This window comes from Propithecus coquereli, unplaced genomic scaffold (genome assembly GCF_000956105.1).
Source record: "Propithecus coquereli isolate 6110/MARCELLA unplaced genomic scaffold, Pcoq_1.0 Scaffold142, whole genome shotgun sequence".
In the NCBI taxonomy this organism is placed as follows: domain Eukaryota; kingdom Metazoa; phylum Chordata; class Mammalia; order Primates; family Indriidae; genus Propithecus; species Propithecus coquereli.
In genome coordinates this window covers 3,448,516-3,466,917 of record NW_012138525.1, presented here as the reverse complement: position 1 = coordinate 3,466,917, position 18,402 = coordinate 3,448,516, and the positions used below count along the sequence as shown (strand labels likewise).

Sequence of the window (18,402 nt, the reverse complement as noted above, 5' to 3'; positions counted from 1 at the left end):
ACGCCTGTCATCCCAGCACTTTTGGGAGGCTGAGGTGGGAGGATTGCTTGAAGGCCAGGACAAGACCAGCCTGAGCAACATAGCGAGTCCCCATATCTACAAAAAGTGAAAAAATTAGCTGGGTGGCGCACGCCTGTAGTCCCAGCTACTCAGGAGGCTGAGGCAGGAGGATCCCTTGAGCCCAGGAGGTCGAGGCTGTAAGTGATCTATGATTACGCGACAGAACAAGACTCTGCCTCAAAAAAAAAAAAAAAAAAAAAGATGAGGTCTGTACAGAACTCATCCCCCTTGGACCTCTGAGATGCACTGACCCCTCACTCTGCCCTGACACTGCCTCCCCCACACGTGAACTCCCAGGTCTCCCTAGGGACCCTTCTCTAAGTCCTGCAGAATGGCAAGTACGCCCCCCCGGGGTGAATCCTGTCTCTCTTGGAGGGACAGTGGCCCCATGGCTTCAACTGCACCCCTCTAAACAGCGTCCTCACATCTCTTTCTCCTACTCTGTCATTTTTCTGCAGCGAAGATTCCTCCTTTCCTAGTACCTGCGGTGCACTTCCACCTTGATGTGGCCCCACACTAGAAATGCAACATGAGTGAACCTGAATTCATTGTTTTTCCTCCCAAGCTAGGTCCTCCTTCTGCTCCCCCATTTCTTTGGACACTCCATTGTCCCAGGAATGCAACTTGGGACCCATGTTTGATTTCCTCTCCTTTTCTTTTCCAACTTCCAACCAGCCCTGAAGTTTAACTTCGGTGTCTCTGTTGTGTCCTTAACTGAGGCCCCCCCACCAGGCCATTTGCTAAGATCGTACAAAAGCCACCACTCCCCAAATAGTTTTCAGGAAGGCAAATTATTTTTTTTGTTTGTTTGTTTGAGACAGAGTCTCGCTTTTGTTGCCTGGGCTAGAGCGAGTGCCGTGGCGTCAGCCTAGCTCACAGCAACCTCAAACTCCTGGGCTCAAGCGATCCTCCTGCCTCAGCCTCCGGAGTAGCTGGGACTACAGGCGTGAGCCACCATGCCCGGCTAATTTTTTATTTCTATTTTAGTTGACTTGCTAATTTTTTCTATTTTTAGTAGAGACGGGGTCTCACTCTTGCTCAGAGCTGGTCTGGAACTCCTGAGCTCAAGCGATCCTCCTGCCTCGGCCTCCCAGAGTGCTAGGATTACAGGCGTGAGCCACCCCGCCAGGCCCAGGAAGGCAAATTATTTAGAGAGCTGTTAACAGGGAAAGCAGGGAGTGAGAGGGCAGAGGAGGGCGGGGGAAGAGGGTGCTTAGATGTGAAGTAAAACTGGGAACATTTAACCTGGCAATTCTTTCTTGTTTTGTCACAATCAACATTTAGTCTGTTAAAGGTTCTGAAAAGTCCTGTGGTAAAGAAATCTGTAAAATCCATTTATCTCAGGGCTTCCAAGACTTACTCGAGCTCTGATAGCTTTTTTTTTTTTTTTTTGAGACAGAGTCTTACTGTGTTGCCCGGGCTAGAGTGCTGTGGCATCATCCTAGCTCACAGCAACCTCTAACTCCTGGGCTCAAGCGATCCTCCTGCCTCAGCCTCCCGAGTAGCTGGGACTACAGGCATGCGCCACCATGCCTGGCTAGTTTTTTCTATATATTTTTAGTTGTCCAATTAATTTCTTTCTATTTTTAGTAGAGATGGGGTCTCGCTCTTGCTCAGGCTAGTTTCGAACTCCTGAGCTCAAACAATCCGCCCGCGTTGGCCTCCCAGAGAGCTAGGATTACAGGCGTGAGCCACCGCACCCAGCCTCTGATAGCTTTTTTCACAGCGTCCTCGTTAACACTCTCGGACGTGGTGTGCAGGCTCGTCAGTTTAGAAACACTAGGCTAGTCTTCCTGCCCACCCTCCCTGTTTCCTAACTGATCCTACATGTGCCAATAAATCCCTAAGGATACAGGAAATGTTGTGTTATTCTTGCGGCCTTGATATTCAGGGTGAATTGTAAGATATAAATTTTTATGAGATTTCAAAGATTAAGACTATTTTAATAACATTATTTACAGATTTAAAAGATGTGGTTATCACAAGTCTGTTGAGGCGGAAAACTGCATAAAATAACTAACGTGGAATAAATATTCTGCATCAGTTAAAAAAAGAAATCTCCTAAGGTACAGCTCTGTGCACACCCACACTCGCTCAGGTACTTTCAACGGCTCCTCGACGTCTGCCAAATAAAATCCAAAGGTTCTCTTATCCCCCTGCCCCAACAGTGGCACTTGCCACTTTCTATGGGCGTCTTCCACTATGACCACTTGAGACCTCTGAGCTCTGGCCACACGACCCCCATGTTGGCAGCACCCAGGCCATGGCGGGTTGTCCAAACTTCCTCAAGGAAGTGGTCTCATTCTCCCGTGAGCTCCCCGTCACTCTGGAGCCCTCCTCGGGTAAACACTGCAAGCTGTCCTCCTGATTTCCCCATGGGCAAGTGCCCCGCCACACCGCCTACGTCCCACCCCTTCTCTGGCCTTGACGAGACAGATGCTCTGTAAGTATTAAATGAATGGTGATGACACAACTATTATTCCATCCCTAGGAAAAAAATACTATTCCATTTCCTCCACTCTGAAAGCTCTTAAATTATACAAATCAAAGTTAGAATACACAGCCATCAACCAAATAATAGTAACAGGTTTTGGGAGGCTGAGGGGGGAGGATTGCTTGATGCTAGGAGTTTGAGACCAGCCTCGGCAACATAGCAAGACCCCGTCTCTACAGAAAAAAAAAAATTAGCCAGGTGTGGCCGCATGCGCCTCCAGCCCCAGCTACTCGGGAGGCTGAGAAAGGAGGATCGCTTGCGCCCAGGAGTTCAAGGCTGCAGTGAGCTAGGACCTCACTGCTGCACTCCAGCCTGGTGACAAAGCGAGACCCTGTCTCTAGGAAAGTACTACTATGAGTAGGACAAAGGCATGGCTGAGAAAGAGCTGCCAGGCTTCTGAGGAAAGGTCTGGTCACAGAAAGAGAAGAGTGACTCAGACACAGTTTATAAAAGGCAGGGGAATCCAGCTGACATGAAGTGTCACCTTCAAACGTGTAGAGAGCTTTGCAAGTCCCTATGGCAGGAAGGGGCTCCTCGTCATCAAACTCGTCATCGAAATCCGTGGCCAGCACTTTCACCTCACTCTCCTGGCTTTGCTCCTCTGTGTAACTGCCATCTGGGCTGCTCAAGAAAGGAAAACACACAGCAACTATAGCGACCGACCCCCCAGGGAGGACTCGAGTTTAGTCCTGGGACCGCATGCAACCCCCTCCAGTGTTGTCATTAAGACTGTTTTAAATCATCCCACACGCTTAGATCACCACCCATGTTCAATTATAAATCTGCACCATGGGGAGAATCAGAGGTCAATCCTAACAGATATGTTGGCATCTAACAAGTGCCTTATGCTCATTTCCAAATTCTGGAATTTAGAAATGAATGCAAAGCAAATTTCCTCTGCCAGAGCGCAGGCGCCACACAGATACTGTACCTCTCCCGGTCTTGTGCGCAGTTGTTGACCGTTGGTGGGTTCTGGCTGTCGTACAGGCCGCTCTGCCGCCGGGCCTGCTCGCTGCGTGCGGGGAGTCGACCTTCAACCTCAGCCAGCCAGGCCTGGAAACAGAGCAATGAAAGACGCTGGCCTAAGTTCACCTGAAGCCCAGACTATGGAGTCTTAAGGCTGCAAATGCAGGGGCTGCTCCTCGGTCATTTAAACTGATGCAAGAAGGTCCACACGGGGACAGAGTGTTTATGTCACCCACATTCAACCGTATGGATGTACTCAAAGGTAGCTGCTTCGATTTCACTCGAAGTTGGAGAAGTGGAAGCAAACTCATGTTTATGCAATTGCCCACTGCGTGGCAGAAAGAACACTGTTCTGTTTTATACCCTTGTGCTTTACGCAGCCGAGTGATCTTGGATAAGTCTTTTCTAGTTCCTTCTGTTTCCAAAAATTCTGTGATCATGAGGTCACCCTGGGATACCCGAGCGTACAGCCACACTTATGCACTGACTCGATCTGAAAGCCACACTTCCCATTTTTCAGGAGTGCAGCACAATTTTTTTTAGTAGTGATTAAACCTGTACGTAGGAAATCGAAGTGGATAAAATTATCTTCAGCATTATTTGAAATAGTTTAAAGAAGGCAAAGGAATAAAAATGATCAGAAAAGGATATTTCTAGGTTTCAAAAGCTCAAAGGAACATTAATAACTTAGTGATGGATTCTAAAAAGAATGAAAAAAAAAGCCATATTTGACCCTTCATTGCTAGAAACAATCTATTCCAATTAGAATCAGCAGTTGCTAATTTATTTTTCCATGCTCTCTAAGTCTCTTTTTTTTGGAGACAGGGTCTTGCTCTGTCACCCAGGATAGAGTGCAGTGGCATCACCCTAGCTCACAGCAACCTCAAAGTCCTCGGCTCAAGCGATCCTCCTGCCTCAGCCTCCCAAACTGCTGGGATTACAGGACTGAGTCACTGCCTCCAGCCGCTCTTTAGTCCTTAAATCTGGTGGGGGTAGTGGGTTTATAGCTTTTGAGTGTTTCTCTCTTTCCCTAACACGTTTATTATTTGTGTTTCCTACCTATTTTTACACATATAACCTTTCCATAATAGGTCCTCTGAAAGAATGATAACATATTTCAGTTGATTTTTTTTCATTGCCTTTTTGAATCACTAAGCTGATGGATGGCTCAATACTCCCAATTATATTAACATCAGATGAAGCAGGACAAACTTAAGCGAAACACTTAACTTAAAAGACAATACTGTATACAAATACGACTTTCGACACAGTCACTTTTAAGAGACACAATTAGAATTGGATATGCTGAAAAGCAGAGCACTGGGCAGGTAACGGTGCATTTTTTCTTTTACTGTAACCCATGGAACAGCCTGGCAGTCCCAGCTGCGACCTGCCCAACGAAAGAGCTGCTGGTGTCTGCACAGATACACGCAGAGCAGCACCTGTTCCTCTTTCTGTCGCCTTGTGTCCAACAAAGCTTTTCAACAACAGAGTTTTCATACCTCAAATTTCTGGGTCTCTAGTCTCAGTTTTTCTATATTTTGGCTGACTTCGGCTAATTTGTGATCCAAACTGGCTGGGTCTCCCATTTGAGGATTCTTTAGGTAGACATCTTTCATTTTTGTTATGGCATCTCTGAAAAAAAGAAAGGGCAGAACAGTAAAGGTTGCTGTTGTCAGCCAATTATATTCCACCGCTTTGACGGCCGTATGAACGGAAATGTGGGAAGACTGGATCTGAGCGTGGATTTGAAGGGACTACCAGGCCAGCTTTCATTCTAGAAATTCTCTATAAGAATTCTGCTACAAGGTCCGTATAATCCGGTGGTTGATTTTTATTAATACATTTCATTTGCCTTTTCTGAATGCTATTTCCCTATTATCTCCAGCAAATGAGAAACATAAATCAATCCTGCCCCTCCCTTTGCCCCAAACAATAAGGAAAACAAAGAACTCCTGAGTATTTCCATGTGTACATTCTTCACGCAAACCAAAGCTACAACCGGCATCCTGGCTCTTGTGGGTTGCAATATGTTTGCCTCATAAAGAAGCACGGTGAATTGCCTTGGAAATTTTGTTACACACCATTGCAACTGTTAAGAAACTGAATCCACAGTTGGTATCCACAACAGGCAGACAACGAGCTTTAAGCCGCATATTGCAAGACTGCACCTCTTTCCTGAAATCATGTTTTGGAAGCTGCCCCCAGGAGCCCGAGCAGGCATCCCCAGAGAAGTTTGCAGGCATGTTGGGGTTTACCTTTAGGACCAAAGAGCTCTACTAACTTTCACCCTAGCTTTAGGTACTTCCGGTAGGCTTTGAGTTGTTAAAAGTTTAGAGCAAATGACTTTTTTTTTTTTTTTTTTTTTGAGACAGTCTCACTTTGTTGCCCGGGCTAGAGTGCCGTGGCGTCAGCCTAGCTCACAGCAACCTCAAACTCCTGAGCTCAAACAATCCGCCCGCCTCGGCCTCCCAGAGTGCTAGGATTACAGACGTGAGCCACCGCGCCTGGCTGCAAATGACTCTTTGCAGAGGTAAGGAGCCAACTTTAATGTGCTTCAGCAAAATAAAATTCAAACCAATCATACAATACAAGGCCTTCAAACACACCGAAAGATATATTTTGGGTCATGGGAAATAGTTTAACTGAAAATATAGAAATAACAGGAATAGAATTTTCACAAGTCCTCACTACCCTTCTCCCTGAATACTTGTATCTGAGCCCACACATTCTGCCCCCATCCACTGGCACTGACAAACTGTCAGCTCCTCCCTAGGGTCACCCCTCCACCAGAGGGTGAGATCCACTTGGACTTCCTCCCTTCCTTCCTTTCTTCCTCCCCTCCCACCCATAGCAAGAATCACTTTCCAACATTGTGTGATTCATTTATTTTTGTGTTTATTATTTACTGTCTTTCTCCTCCCATAAGAATGGAAGCTCTTGGAGGAAGCTCTGTGAGTTCCCAAGTGTCAGGACAGTCCCTGGCACATAGTAGATGCTCATTAAATATCTGTTGACTGAACAAATATTTTTACAAGAAGCAGACTGTGATGCTATCCTTATCATGCACTTTACAAAATCCCTCTCTTGACTCCATGGCAGACACCTCCCTCCAGCCACCTCCCTATTTCTTAGCAAAACTCAAAAGAGTTGAACCAACTTTTGGATCTGTTGGTCCTCTCTGTTGAATTGTACATTTTCAAATTTAATTCATTTATGCTGTTTCTTTTGTTATTTCCTCTCTTCTATTTTCTTTGGGTTTGATTTGGCTATTCTTTTTACAACTTTTTTTTTTTTTTTTTGAGGCAGAGTCTCACTCTGTGCCTGGGCTAGAATGCAGTGGCGTCTGCCTAGCTCACAGCAACCTCAAACTCCTGGGCTCAGGCGATCCTCCTGCCTCAGCCTCCCGAGTAGCTGGGACTACAGGTGCACACCATAATGCCCAGCTAATTTTTATATTTTTAGTAGAGATGGGGTCTCACTCTTGCTCAGGCTGGTCTCAAACTCCTGAGCTCCAGCAATCCTCCCACCTTGGCCTCCCAGAGTGCTAGGATTACAGGCGTAAGCCACCACACCCAGCCTTTTCCTAACTTCTTAAGATGGATCCTTAGCTCACTGGTTTTTAGCTTTCTTTTCTTTTCTTTCTTTCTTTTTTTTTTTTTTTTTTTTGAGACAGAGTCTCACTCTGTTGCCCTGGCTAGAGTGCAGTGGTATCATCATACCACACAGCAACCTCAAGCGATCCTCCTGCCTTAGCCTCCTGAGTAGCTGGGACTACAGGTGCACCTCACCACACCTAGCTAATTTTTTCTATTTTTTTTTTTTTTTTTTGGTAGAGGCAGCGTCTTGCTCTTGCTCAGGCTGGTCTTAAACTCCTGGCCTCAAGTGATCCTCTGATCTTAGGATTGCAGGCATGAGCCATGGTACCCCTCTTTTTAATTTTTCTTTTTTGAGACAGGGTCTGGCTCTGTCGTCCAGGCTAGAGTGCAGTGGCATCACCGTACCTCATTGCAACCTCAAGCTCCTGGGCTCAAGTGATCCTCCCGCCTCAGCCTCCCAAGTGCTAGGATTACAAGCATGAGCCACTGCACCTGGCCCCACTTTCTTTGTTTTTAATATGCATCCAGAGCTATAAATTTCTCTTTGTAACCATGGCTTTAATGACATCCCAGAAATTGATATGTAGAATATATGTTTAAGTTCAGTTCTGTTTCATAAACTTTCTAGTATCTATTATGATTTCTTCTTTAGTCTATGGGTTATAAAAGAGTGTATTTCTTAATTTCTAAATTTTTGTTATTGGTATCCAGCTTAATTGTAGAGTTCAGATAATATACCTTGAATGATATCTACCCTTTGACGTTTGTTGAGATTTACTTTATGAAACCAGGATATGCGCAGTTTTGGAAGTGTTCTTATGTGGGCATGAAAAAAATGTGTACACTGCAGTTGTGAGATGTATGTTTTACTCATTGTATTATTCAAATATTCTATACTTTGATTAGATTTTTTTATTTTCCTGCCTGTTCTATATCTTTTCCTCTCCTTTTCTTGCCTTTTCAAAATTGATTTTTTTAAAAAAATCCCAGATCATGCTAATTTTCTGCTCAAAGTCTTTTTATTTATTTTGTTTTTCCTGCGCAAAATATAAGTTGCCCAAGAACAAAGGTTTTTGTACGTTTGGTTCATTGCTTTATCCTCAGTGCCTAGAATACTTCCTTGCACACAGTGAGTGTTCAATAAGCAGTTGTTAAGTGAATAGCTGAACGATTCACCTTATTACCAGCGAGGGCTGTCGCAGAGTTTCAAAGGTTAACCAGGTTCCACGGCCACAACTCAAATGACAGAGAAAACTGTCTACATGATATTGGACAATTAGAAAGAAAGGGTAGCTCTGTTCTAAGTCTGTCAACAACCTCTAAAATGTCATTTCGAATACTCAAATCCTAACTTCTTATTCCTGTAGAAAATATAACTGCTCATTTATTAAAAAGCATGCAGTTTATAATACATTAACCCTTTTTATATTTGGTTCCAGATGTAATAAAAAGTACAAAGCAAAATTTCCATTTTATGAAGTATATTTCTAATACGAAACTAGAACAAAATCAATTACATGTGTTCCTACATTTTATATGCTATAAAAATGTTTATAAAACAACCTATTTTTAAAGGAGTTGCTCTATTGGGATAAAAGAATTTAAAAAACCCAGACTTTTCTGTTGCATGCACTTAACTTATACTGCCTTACCAATGTTGGCTGGAGGCTTATTTTTTGCATAACCAAATTTTAACCCAGCTTCAATATAACTAAATTGTATGTAGGATCACCATTTGACCTATTTATTGAGAGCACAAACTCTCAAGTTATCTTTTAAGTTCAAATCTCAAAAAAAATCAATGACTCACCTAATTCACTCAGTGAGAACACATAAACTAAGAGCCAATAAAGTGGCTTTTCAATCAGGATTATTAGCAAACATCCCCAAAATGATGTGAAAGTACTATAGGATACAAATGTGGGAAGAGAAACTCAAGTGAGAAGAGACAGTAAATCTGTTGTACCTTTTTTTTTTGGCACGTGCACCAACCTACCACGCCTAAGAGCAAACTTGCAAAACAGCTCAGAAATCTGGGAACCCTGCAGCGGGAGCCTCCTGCAGTGGAGCATCCGATAAGACGTCCTGTGATTTGTTTTCTAGACACCATCGATACACTCTATGAAAAGCCTCGAGAACCTACTCCAGGAAGCTGTTGTGTACTTGTCCTCAAATAGAGGAAGGAACTTTTGGACCCAAAGCGAGGATGTGGGGCGAGGGACAGGGTGACGGCCATGCTGCTTTTCTCCTCCTCATCTGTGCAAATAAGCCCCTATTCACTCTTGATAAAAGAGAGCCAAAGGTACTTTGCTCCTCAAACTCTGAATAAAACCTACTTGTAAATAGGGATCTCACAGAGCATAATAAAGCGATTCAGTAAACTATCTGAGACAAAACACACCGTGAAAATCTCTATTAAATCTATTTAAGACCTCCCCTCTCTCCAAACTGAATGTGAATTTCTTCATAAGTCATGCTGATCCACTATACCTTTGATCCATCTCCTTTTGAATTTCTTTATTTAGTTCACAGACTTTCTGCTGTAGCTTCTTCCTTCTTTGTTCAGGTGGGAGGTTGCTAAAATCCTCTGGTGTCGTGCCCTGCAGATGCAAATACAAATGAGAAGCCAGAAGGCCCGGAGGTACTCCTGGATAGAAGATCCCAAGCAAAGCCTGCAGACACAGGAGATGCAGCCGTCTGCATGTGGCTTCACAAAATAAATTAAGCCCTTTCCCATACACCCAGCTGAGACGCAAAAATCAATGCATGCAAACTGCAGAAGTCCCGCAAACCATCCCATACTCCATTTACACTGGCCGAGACGCCTCTGAAAAGGCAGGGGCAATGCCCCAGGAAGGAGAGAGAGGAAGAGACACTTCTGACTCCAGTGAGAATCCATGAAAAACAAATTTTGAGCCAGATTCTTCTTCATTTCCTTACAAAGTGTTACCGTCAGTGTCTGGGGCAACACTGCCGCGTTAGGGAAGTTTACGTTTCCTAAATGGGATCCCATCAATGCTGGGCTCCGCGTCCGGCTATTCCCCAAGTCTGAGTATTTCTTCCTGTCTCTGCATAAGAGGCCGAGGCCAAAAGTTTCCATCCCTGTGAAGTGACAGCTGGGACACCACGTTCCTCAGAGAATGTGGGTGAGAAGAACATTTGAAAATATACCTCCCTCCCCTGTCCCCATGCCCGCTTCCCTAACCTCTGAAAGGCTGGTCACTTCTTTTTGGCACCTTTAGGGTGGTCCCCGAGGATCCAGATAGAATGCCCTCCCGACCTCAAAATCAACTTCCCACAGTGTGCAAAACTGACCTCTCCTGGGTTCAAACTGTCAGAAGAAGTGTATTTCAAAATCTCAATTCCCTTTTCAAAAGCAATTGTTGTCTTTCTGTGTAAGTGCTTTGAGCAGAAAACATCAACAGCGAGTCTCCAGACTTCGGCCTATGCTTACTCGTTAGAAAGCTGTGGCTAAGTTGTGGTATCACGTGCTTTTACTTAAGTGAAGCTATTTTCATAAAGAAAGAGAAATTTATTCAACTAACCAGGGATAAGCCAAGGACTTTAGAAAAAAGATTTTTCTTTAAAACCCCAATTCCTGGCCGGGCGCGGTGGCTCACGCCTGTAATCCTAGCACTCTGGGAGGCCGAGGCAGGCGGATCACTTAAGGTCAGGAGTTTGAGACCAGCCTGAGCAAGAGTGAGACCCCCTCTCTACTAAAAATAGAAAGAAATTATCTGGACAACTAAATATATACATATATATAGAAAAAAAAATTAGCCGGGCATGGTGGCACATGCCTGTAGTCCCAGCTACTCGGGAGGCTGAGGCAGGAGGATCGCTTGAGCCCAGGAGTTTGAGGTTGCTGTGAGCTAGGCTGAAGCCACGGCACTCTAGCCCGGGCAACAGAGTGAGACTCTGTCTCAAAAAAAAAACAAAAACACCCAATTCTTTTAAAACAAGGGCAAGACTGGCTTGGGGCTGGGTAGAAAGAAGGGACCCAGTTAACATCATTCCAGAATCAAGCTGAACTTGCCAAGTAGCTTACATGGGGGCTTGTGATTGAGTCCCTGGGCTGATTATCATAAAATACTAGGCTTGCTGTGCTGGGAAGTGTGTGATTCAGCAAGAGTTGAACACAAAGGCCACGCAGAGACCTTTCAGCTAATGTTCTCAAAGACGCACCTGTAAGACACACTGGTTGCTTTCACTCTAGTGCATGCCTATGTGTGCATGTGTGTGTGTGAGAGAGGAGAGAGGATTTGAGTGGAACCAGAATGGAAGAGCCTACTTCTTATATCACATGAAAGAAGATTAATTTGACTCTAAAACTAATATGAAGCAAAACTAATCTTCAGTATAAAAATAAATAAGATTTATTTTTTCTTTTCCATATACAATCGTGTTAAAATATTTGAAACCTGAGCTATTATTGGCTTTTCAATTTGTTCAATTCAATCATTGAGGTCAAAAGAAAACAGTTTGTGCTCATGCTGAATTTACTTCAAAGAGATCAGCACTGTGATAGTATGACATATATATACGGGTTTTGTACCCAGTTCCTGGCTCCCATAACCCTGGTTACGGTCTTCTGCTATAATGCTGGGTGCTTAAGCAGGCCTCAGAAAACCGAATCTCTCTGACCTTTCCTTGCCCATCTTTCACCTGCCCAAGGCAGGACGCGAATCTGATTGCGGTCACAAGACCCTCATTCTAGAGAGGGGCCTGCCCCGTAGCCTGGATGAAGGATGCTGCACAGACAGGCCTTGCTGGGCTTCCCCACTCGGTATCTGTAGATCGTACACTTTTTGTCCTGTCACTTTCCAACACGGCTGTCCATGCTTCAACCATGCCTAGCCAGTGACGCCTCCCTAAAAGGTCCAAGAGGACAGGGTCTGGGGAGCTCCAGACAGCTGAACACGTGGAGGTTCCTGGAGGGTGGCCCCATCCCCATACCTCACCCTGGGCATCTCTTCATCTGTATCCTTTGTCATATCCTTTATAATAAACCAGTAATGTAGGTGTTTCCCTGAGTTCTGTGAGCCGCTCTAGCAAATTCATCAAACCCAAAGAGGGGGTTGTGGAAACCCCAACTTGGAGATGGTTTGTCAGAAGTTCTGTATGTATATACCTATCCACATATAAATGTGTACATAAAAATCACCATAAAATACTGTCCTAGGCTATCGACAGCAGTGCACACACTGCTGATCTCGCTCCTGGTTGAATCGCTACAGTTCATCATTGTCTATTATTTTAGGATATTCTCAACTGTAGCATTTGAGAAGACTATGCAACTCTTATACATATTTGGAGTATAGTTATGGGTTATGTTGGTTAAGTTTTCTTTTAATAAATTTAATGATTAGTTTGTCTACTAGGACTATACAATTAAGTAGAAACAACGCAAAACACTAAGTAAATAGTTCTAAAAAGGCCTAGGAGGCTCCTTTTACTGTCCGTGGAATCATTCTATGGCCTCTTGAGTCAGCTATGTGCAAGGTACCAACGTACGTATGTAGTAGCTGGAAGATACCACATTCTTCCATTCTCGCAGGCTGCCCGAGAGCTGAGCAGCTGCTGCAGGCTGGAATCATTACTGCCTGTCTCCTCCTGGTTCCCAGAGTTTTTCATTTACTTCTGTGGCTCCCAGAGAGGAACATTATCAAATTTACTTTTATTCAAAATGTTCCAATAAATATCTCCTCAAGATTTAATATTTATAGAGACAATTTATCAACATTTTTCATCCTCTTAAGGCCCCAATAATAAAGAAAACCAAGTCATGAGTTAAGTGTTAATTTTCTTAGCAACTTGAAAAGATTAAGATCACCTCTATGAGATTCCAGACCTTTGTATTCCAAAGGTCTGATCAAGAAACACCAACAAAGCACACATAAGAGAAACACAAATCAACAGTTAACTTGGAAGGTCTGGTGCGCAGGGCATGGCATCCACAAACACACCAAAAACCTGATTAGACTCAGGACATGCAGGAAATAATTGTGCTTACCAGCTTGAGAGAAAGCTTCATGGAAAAATTGAAGAGGTAACAGTAAAAGGAGAGAGAGAGAAAGAAAGAGAGAAAAAAAACAACACATCAGAATAAGAGGAATGTGGTCAGTTCCACCATATTAAAATAAGACATAAATTCACCTGTTGACTTATGAAAATGACTTGTAGCAGATCTGTGCAAAAGTTCACAAGAAAGGCTGGTCCCTAATGAAACATTTTTGAGGCTGCCACGTTGCCAGAGCAAAGATAGCAAAGGAGAGCCTCTGCTGCAATTTTGTACTGCTCGCCTCAGCCTCGACGTAAACTAAACCAAGTGTGCAGTTGGTGCTATATAATGACTGTAAAAGACAAATATAATCACAAAGCCCGGTTCATTAAATTTCCCGTGGAAAGTTTTACATAAACTAAAGAGAATCTGAACACCAATTACTTCCATGACATACATGCAATATTTTTATCTTAAGGAACATGGACATTTCTTAAAGGCACGAGGCAAACTCTGAAATTGGTGAATGGGTAACCAAAGACTAGAAGGTGCTCTAAGAAACTACGGCCAGTGCCACAAAGCCTCTCAGCACAGGCTAGAAGAAGAGACAGTGCTTCCTCCCACCTGAGAACCAGCGACCTTCGCCGGAGGGGACTTTCAGGCTTTCCACGGAGCTCTGTGCCCTCTCCACAGGGGCTACGCAGCATTTGGAGAATTATTAGGAGTAAAGGTATTGTGATTATTGGACCCCAAACAGAGTAAAGGGTATCTCAAAATTAGAAAAAGAAACATCTGGCTCTTCATTAACAGGTGAGACCTGCTCCATGGCTATAAAGCAGTACTTTGAGAGTTCAGTGCATGATCCTCATGTAGCTGCCATCAATACTAAAAGTTCAGGCAATGTGTAGTAGGATCCAAAAATACTTTGGAGATAAAGTAGTAAAGAACGTGCCCTTTGATTTTGAACTGGGTAGGTGCAGGGCCATTTAAAACTTCCTTAACTGAATTTTTAAAATTTAGTTCTTAAGATTGACTCAAAAGTTGATACTTCTTTGTAAATAGAGAATAACTTTTTTAAAGAAATTGTCCCTATGAGGAAAAACAAGATTTTTAAGGAAAGAGGTAGCAAGACAAACTTTTTGGGGAAAAAAAAGGTATTTACAGTCACACTCCTAACTTCTTTGATGTGGGCAGTCTACAACTATTTAAGCCCTCCTGTGAACTTTAGCATAGATCTATTCATCGCAATTTGAGTTTGTCATACATACAGACAACACTTATGGCGCACAGCAGAAAACTTTCCAAACATCTTTCCTACAAGGCACACTAACATATACAAATATTCTCTCACACATTATTATCTAAACATTGCTAATTCAAATAACCAACATTTCAACTAGGTACACTATTTTGCTATTTGGCTACTTTTGTTACTTGAAATTATATATTCTTTGTCAAGCATCCCAAACACAGAATTCTAACATCAAAATATTGTATAGGAAGATTACCACTTCATAATAAAAACAAGTCATTAGGATTGAATATAAATCCCAATAGAAATAGGAAATACCAAATTCTCAGGCAAATCCAATTTTCTGAAGTGGACAATGGCAGTCATCTACAAGAAGCACAGTATAGGGAGTTCTTTTTTAACAGTTATAAACTGGTTTCCAGTCTTAAGTTGTAAGCCAACCAATTAGCTCACTTAAAACTAGAAAGCTAATCATTGGCTAAAAGAATAATTTTGCAGATTCCATTAAGTACATTGCTAGACACCTGAAGAATTAAAAAGCTGTCAGTTCCAGGCGACAATCAAAGAGCCTTGGGAGCCACAGGCATCAATAACACATGCGGGACACAGAGCTAGCGAGTCCATGTGTTATTGGACAGTCACAGGTACTAACCTCAAGTACAAAGAAAGGGGACAGTGAGAATAAATATAGAAGTGTTTATATTTAAGTAAAATCGTTCTACTACTCTATGAAATTGCTCATGCTTCATTGATTTCCTTTTTCTTTTGTTCTCCGAGTGTTCTGGCGTAATTCCCTTATAGGTCCATTTGTTACAAACATGGATGAGGATAATCGTGCCACACAACTGCCGTCTGCAAGAGCGTCATTCTCCTGTGACCACGCTCTGCGGCCGTCTTTCATGGGTGGGATTTTGCTGTAAAATCATACCCAACAACATCTCGGACAGCAGTCACAATCCCTTTAAAGACTTTGCCAGAACTAGAATGAAAAGGGAAAATAACAACAAGCTCAGCTCACTGATGTTATTAGAAAGTTTGATTATTATTAGGAAGTTTGGTTCCTTTTTTCATGCAAGTTTTCCAGATGAAGTAGCCTAAGGTTGAATTTATACAGTTAGACTTTTTTTTTCCTGCTGTCCAGTTCTCTCAATTAAGAATTTCATTTCGTGCTGCGGAAGCATAACAGCGTGCACCTGGGTCCCCAGTCTTGGTGCTCGGAATGGGGTTAGTGGCTGTGCCGTGACTGCATGACCTGGCCGTCACAGGTGAACTTACAACATAGTCCCTAGCCTCAAAGGCATACGTGGGTTTCCCTATTGTCCTCTTCATGAGTTCTTTGTGAAAACAGAAAGATTGAGTCTGCCAATAACCAGCAAGAAAACAAGATAAAATAAATAAAATTAAAGTAAGCATAAGACTTTAACATCTGACAAACAATTGGTAAGGATCTTCAAAATTTTTTGATCAACTTTGATGGTATTTTTCCATACAATTAAAATATGGAAAAAAATGTCCATATTTTAGATATAGAAATCTCTGACACAGGCCAGAAAATGAAATCGTAATTTAAGGCAATAAAATAACATTTTGTAGATTGCAAATTGGCAACATACTGTCTAGTTTCATTTTTCTTTGATGTATGTAAATATGAAATAATGGTTAATGCTCTGGTGGCATCTTTAAAGATGTTCAGTGAAACAAAATTTTCTTACAAATGTCAACAGCTTACAACAAAAAATATTTCACCGAGTTTAATTATTTAGAAACAAAATCAGCTATGCGGAGAAGTATTTGTATAGGACTTATATACTCTGATAACAGAAACAAATTATTGAAACTGAATCCAAAAGTTGCAAAACATGATAAGTTAAAAGGCATAGATTTGCTATTCTTTTAGGAACTTTCCTAATTAAATTATCTTAGGCATAATAGTCTTTTTAAATATATTTTTTAATTTGCCTCCATTCCCTGATGATGAGACATAATTGTCTTAAGTTAAAAAGTAGAATAAATGAAATGGTAGCAAGGACTGTATCATTTTGGTCATGGAGCCTGTAAACCATGCACCTTCTATGTTGAGATTGCTTAAGAGTCAAATCTATTTCTCCAAACTATAGATTTGTTTTTTGAACTTTTTTCTTTTACACTGCTACTTCCTGGAGGAAAGAACAGCAAATCTGACCCTCAGTAAGAACAGATGGACCAGAAATGAAGGATATTTTTCTACCTCTTTACTAATGCTGCTAATGGGTATATATATGTGGTTTACCCTCAGGAAAACATAATCACCATTTAGGAAATTTTTCTTAACAAAGATTTGCTGAGCAGAGATTTGAGGAGTAGGAAATAAAATTCATATTGCTGATTATGGTTAAAAAAAGGGATCTTCTGTAAATCATCAAAATAACTAGTTTCCCATTTCATGGTTTTTTTAAGTGTTACATTTTTTCTAACCATCTTTTTCTTATACTTATTGATTACTGAATTCTTTGGTCTTTTCCTAAACATTTTTAGAATATCATGAAACACAGATTCAGAAACTATTTGTAATCAACAGACTGTGCAATGTTCAGAGACCAGAATAGACACATAAATAAATGCTAAACAATCATGAACATTCAACATAACTCATCATGACAGTCCAAAAGACAAATGCAGAGATATTTATTATAAATATAATACATGAGTGCTTTGTAAAGATTTTAGAAGTGGCAGAGGTGGGTTAGCTTATTTACAGTTAACATAAAACCTTACAGTCTAGCAAAAACACCCTTATTATATGTTGGAAATTCCTTGATGAACAATGAGTGGAGTTCTAAAATAATCAAGCTCCGACGCTGCAGCTTCCTCCGTAAGTCCTAATAATAGAGCTCAGCACAATCCATCATCCACTTGTGAAGCTATGCTCTGCCTTCTAACAATGGCTCTCTTCACATCTTTAGGAAATTAAATTTCTAATTCTTAATCTGATATTCTGGGTAGCCTTAAAACAAGATAATTCTACCAACTGTATTCTTTGCATAAAACTTTGTGATTCTCTTATTAAAGGAACTCTGCCTATAAAGAAATGTTTTGTCCCTTATTTTAAAAGGTGACAATTTATTATCATTTATAGTTATCTATTATATATTTATATTCTTTTTTACCCAAAGTACTTTTTGTGGACTCAAAGAAATATGATTGTCAGGTTAACGATGAGTACCACTATTCTCTTACTGGTAATCAGCTGTTGGTTCCAAATCTGAGAAGGACACCTCTCATCTAATTAAGAAGTTATGGTTTAGAATCTCTTCCTATATCCATGTATCAGCTGACACTCAAGAAAAAAACCAAAACTCAAGAATTTTTAGTTTAGAACTAATGCTGGGCTTGCCTTTACCTGCAAATGCAGCTTATTAGCCTAAAGACTGACATCCAGCTCTGGCTTTAGGGATAACTTAACTATGAGGCACTGCTTGGGAAGAAGTAACCCAACTCTCAGTTGGCTGTAGATCCCAGTAAACAGGAAAAATAAAAATCATGTTTGTAAAAGAAAGCATTCCACTAGAGCTGTATTACAACTCCCACGGGACAGGACTAAAAAAAAAAAACCAATCTTACTGGATATGTTAATGCACTAAATACCTCTTTGCTCTTGATTACCAAATACCATTCTTCATTAGAAAGGATAGTCTGGGAAGGCTTAGGCTAGATTGACCGCTTAGATTGATTTAGGAGGCTACAAATGACTTTATTGCAACCTTTTTCTGTAAACCAAACCGGTATCTATGTTGGATGGCTGTATCAAGCTCTGTGCCTTAAGCACATCAATCTTAATTATAACATCAAATTGGAGTCTTAATAAGATCCACTTATGAGTCCACTATAATACTTTTCCCCTGAATGTGGATGCCACAGAATCCCAGACTCTATGAACAGACTCCCTGGCTTTAAATCCCGGCTCTACATCTTCCTAACTTCGTCTTTTTATGCTTCAATTTCCCTAGCAGTAACAAAATAAGGAAATATTAGTGCCACCTAGCCTTCACAG

At 41.7% G+C, this 18,402-nt stretch overlaps 1 protein-coding gene across 1 annotated transcript in view; it reads right to left on the bottom strand.

Annotated features, from left to right (window-relative positions):
• The window catches only part of FNBP1 (formin binding protein 1), a 115,504-nt gene that overhangs the window by 304 nt on the left and 96,798 nt on the right, over positions 1 to 18,402 (bottom strand). Inside the window, exons 11-14 of the mRNA XM_012639789.1 lie at positions 9,610 to 9,719; positions 5,023 to 5,155; positions 3,486 to 3,607; positions 3,039 to 3,175 (exon numbers count right to left, since the gene is read on the bottom strand). Of these exons, the coding sequence (XP_012495243.1) occupies positions 3,039 to 3,175; positions 3,486 to 3,607; positions 5,023 to 5,155; positions 9,610 to 9,719 (502 nt within the window). The remainder of the gene's footprint in view (positions 1 to 3,038; positions 3,176 to 3,485; positions 3,608 to 5,022; positions 5,156 to 9,609; positions 9,720 to 18,402) is intronic.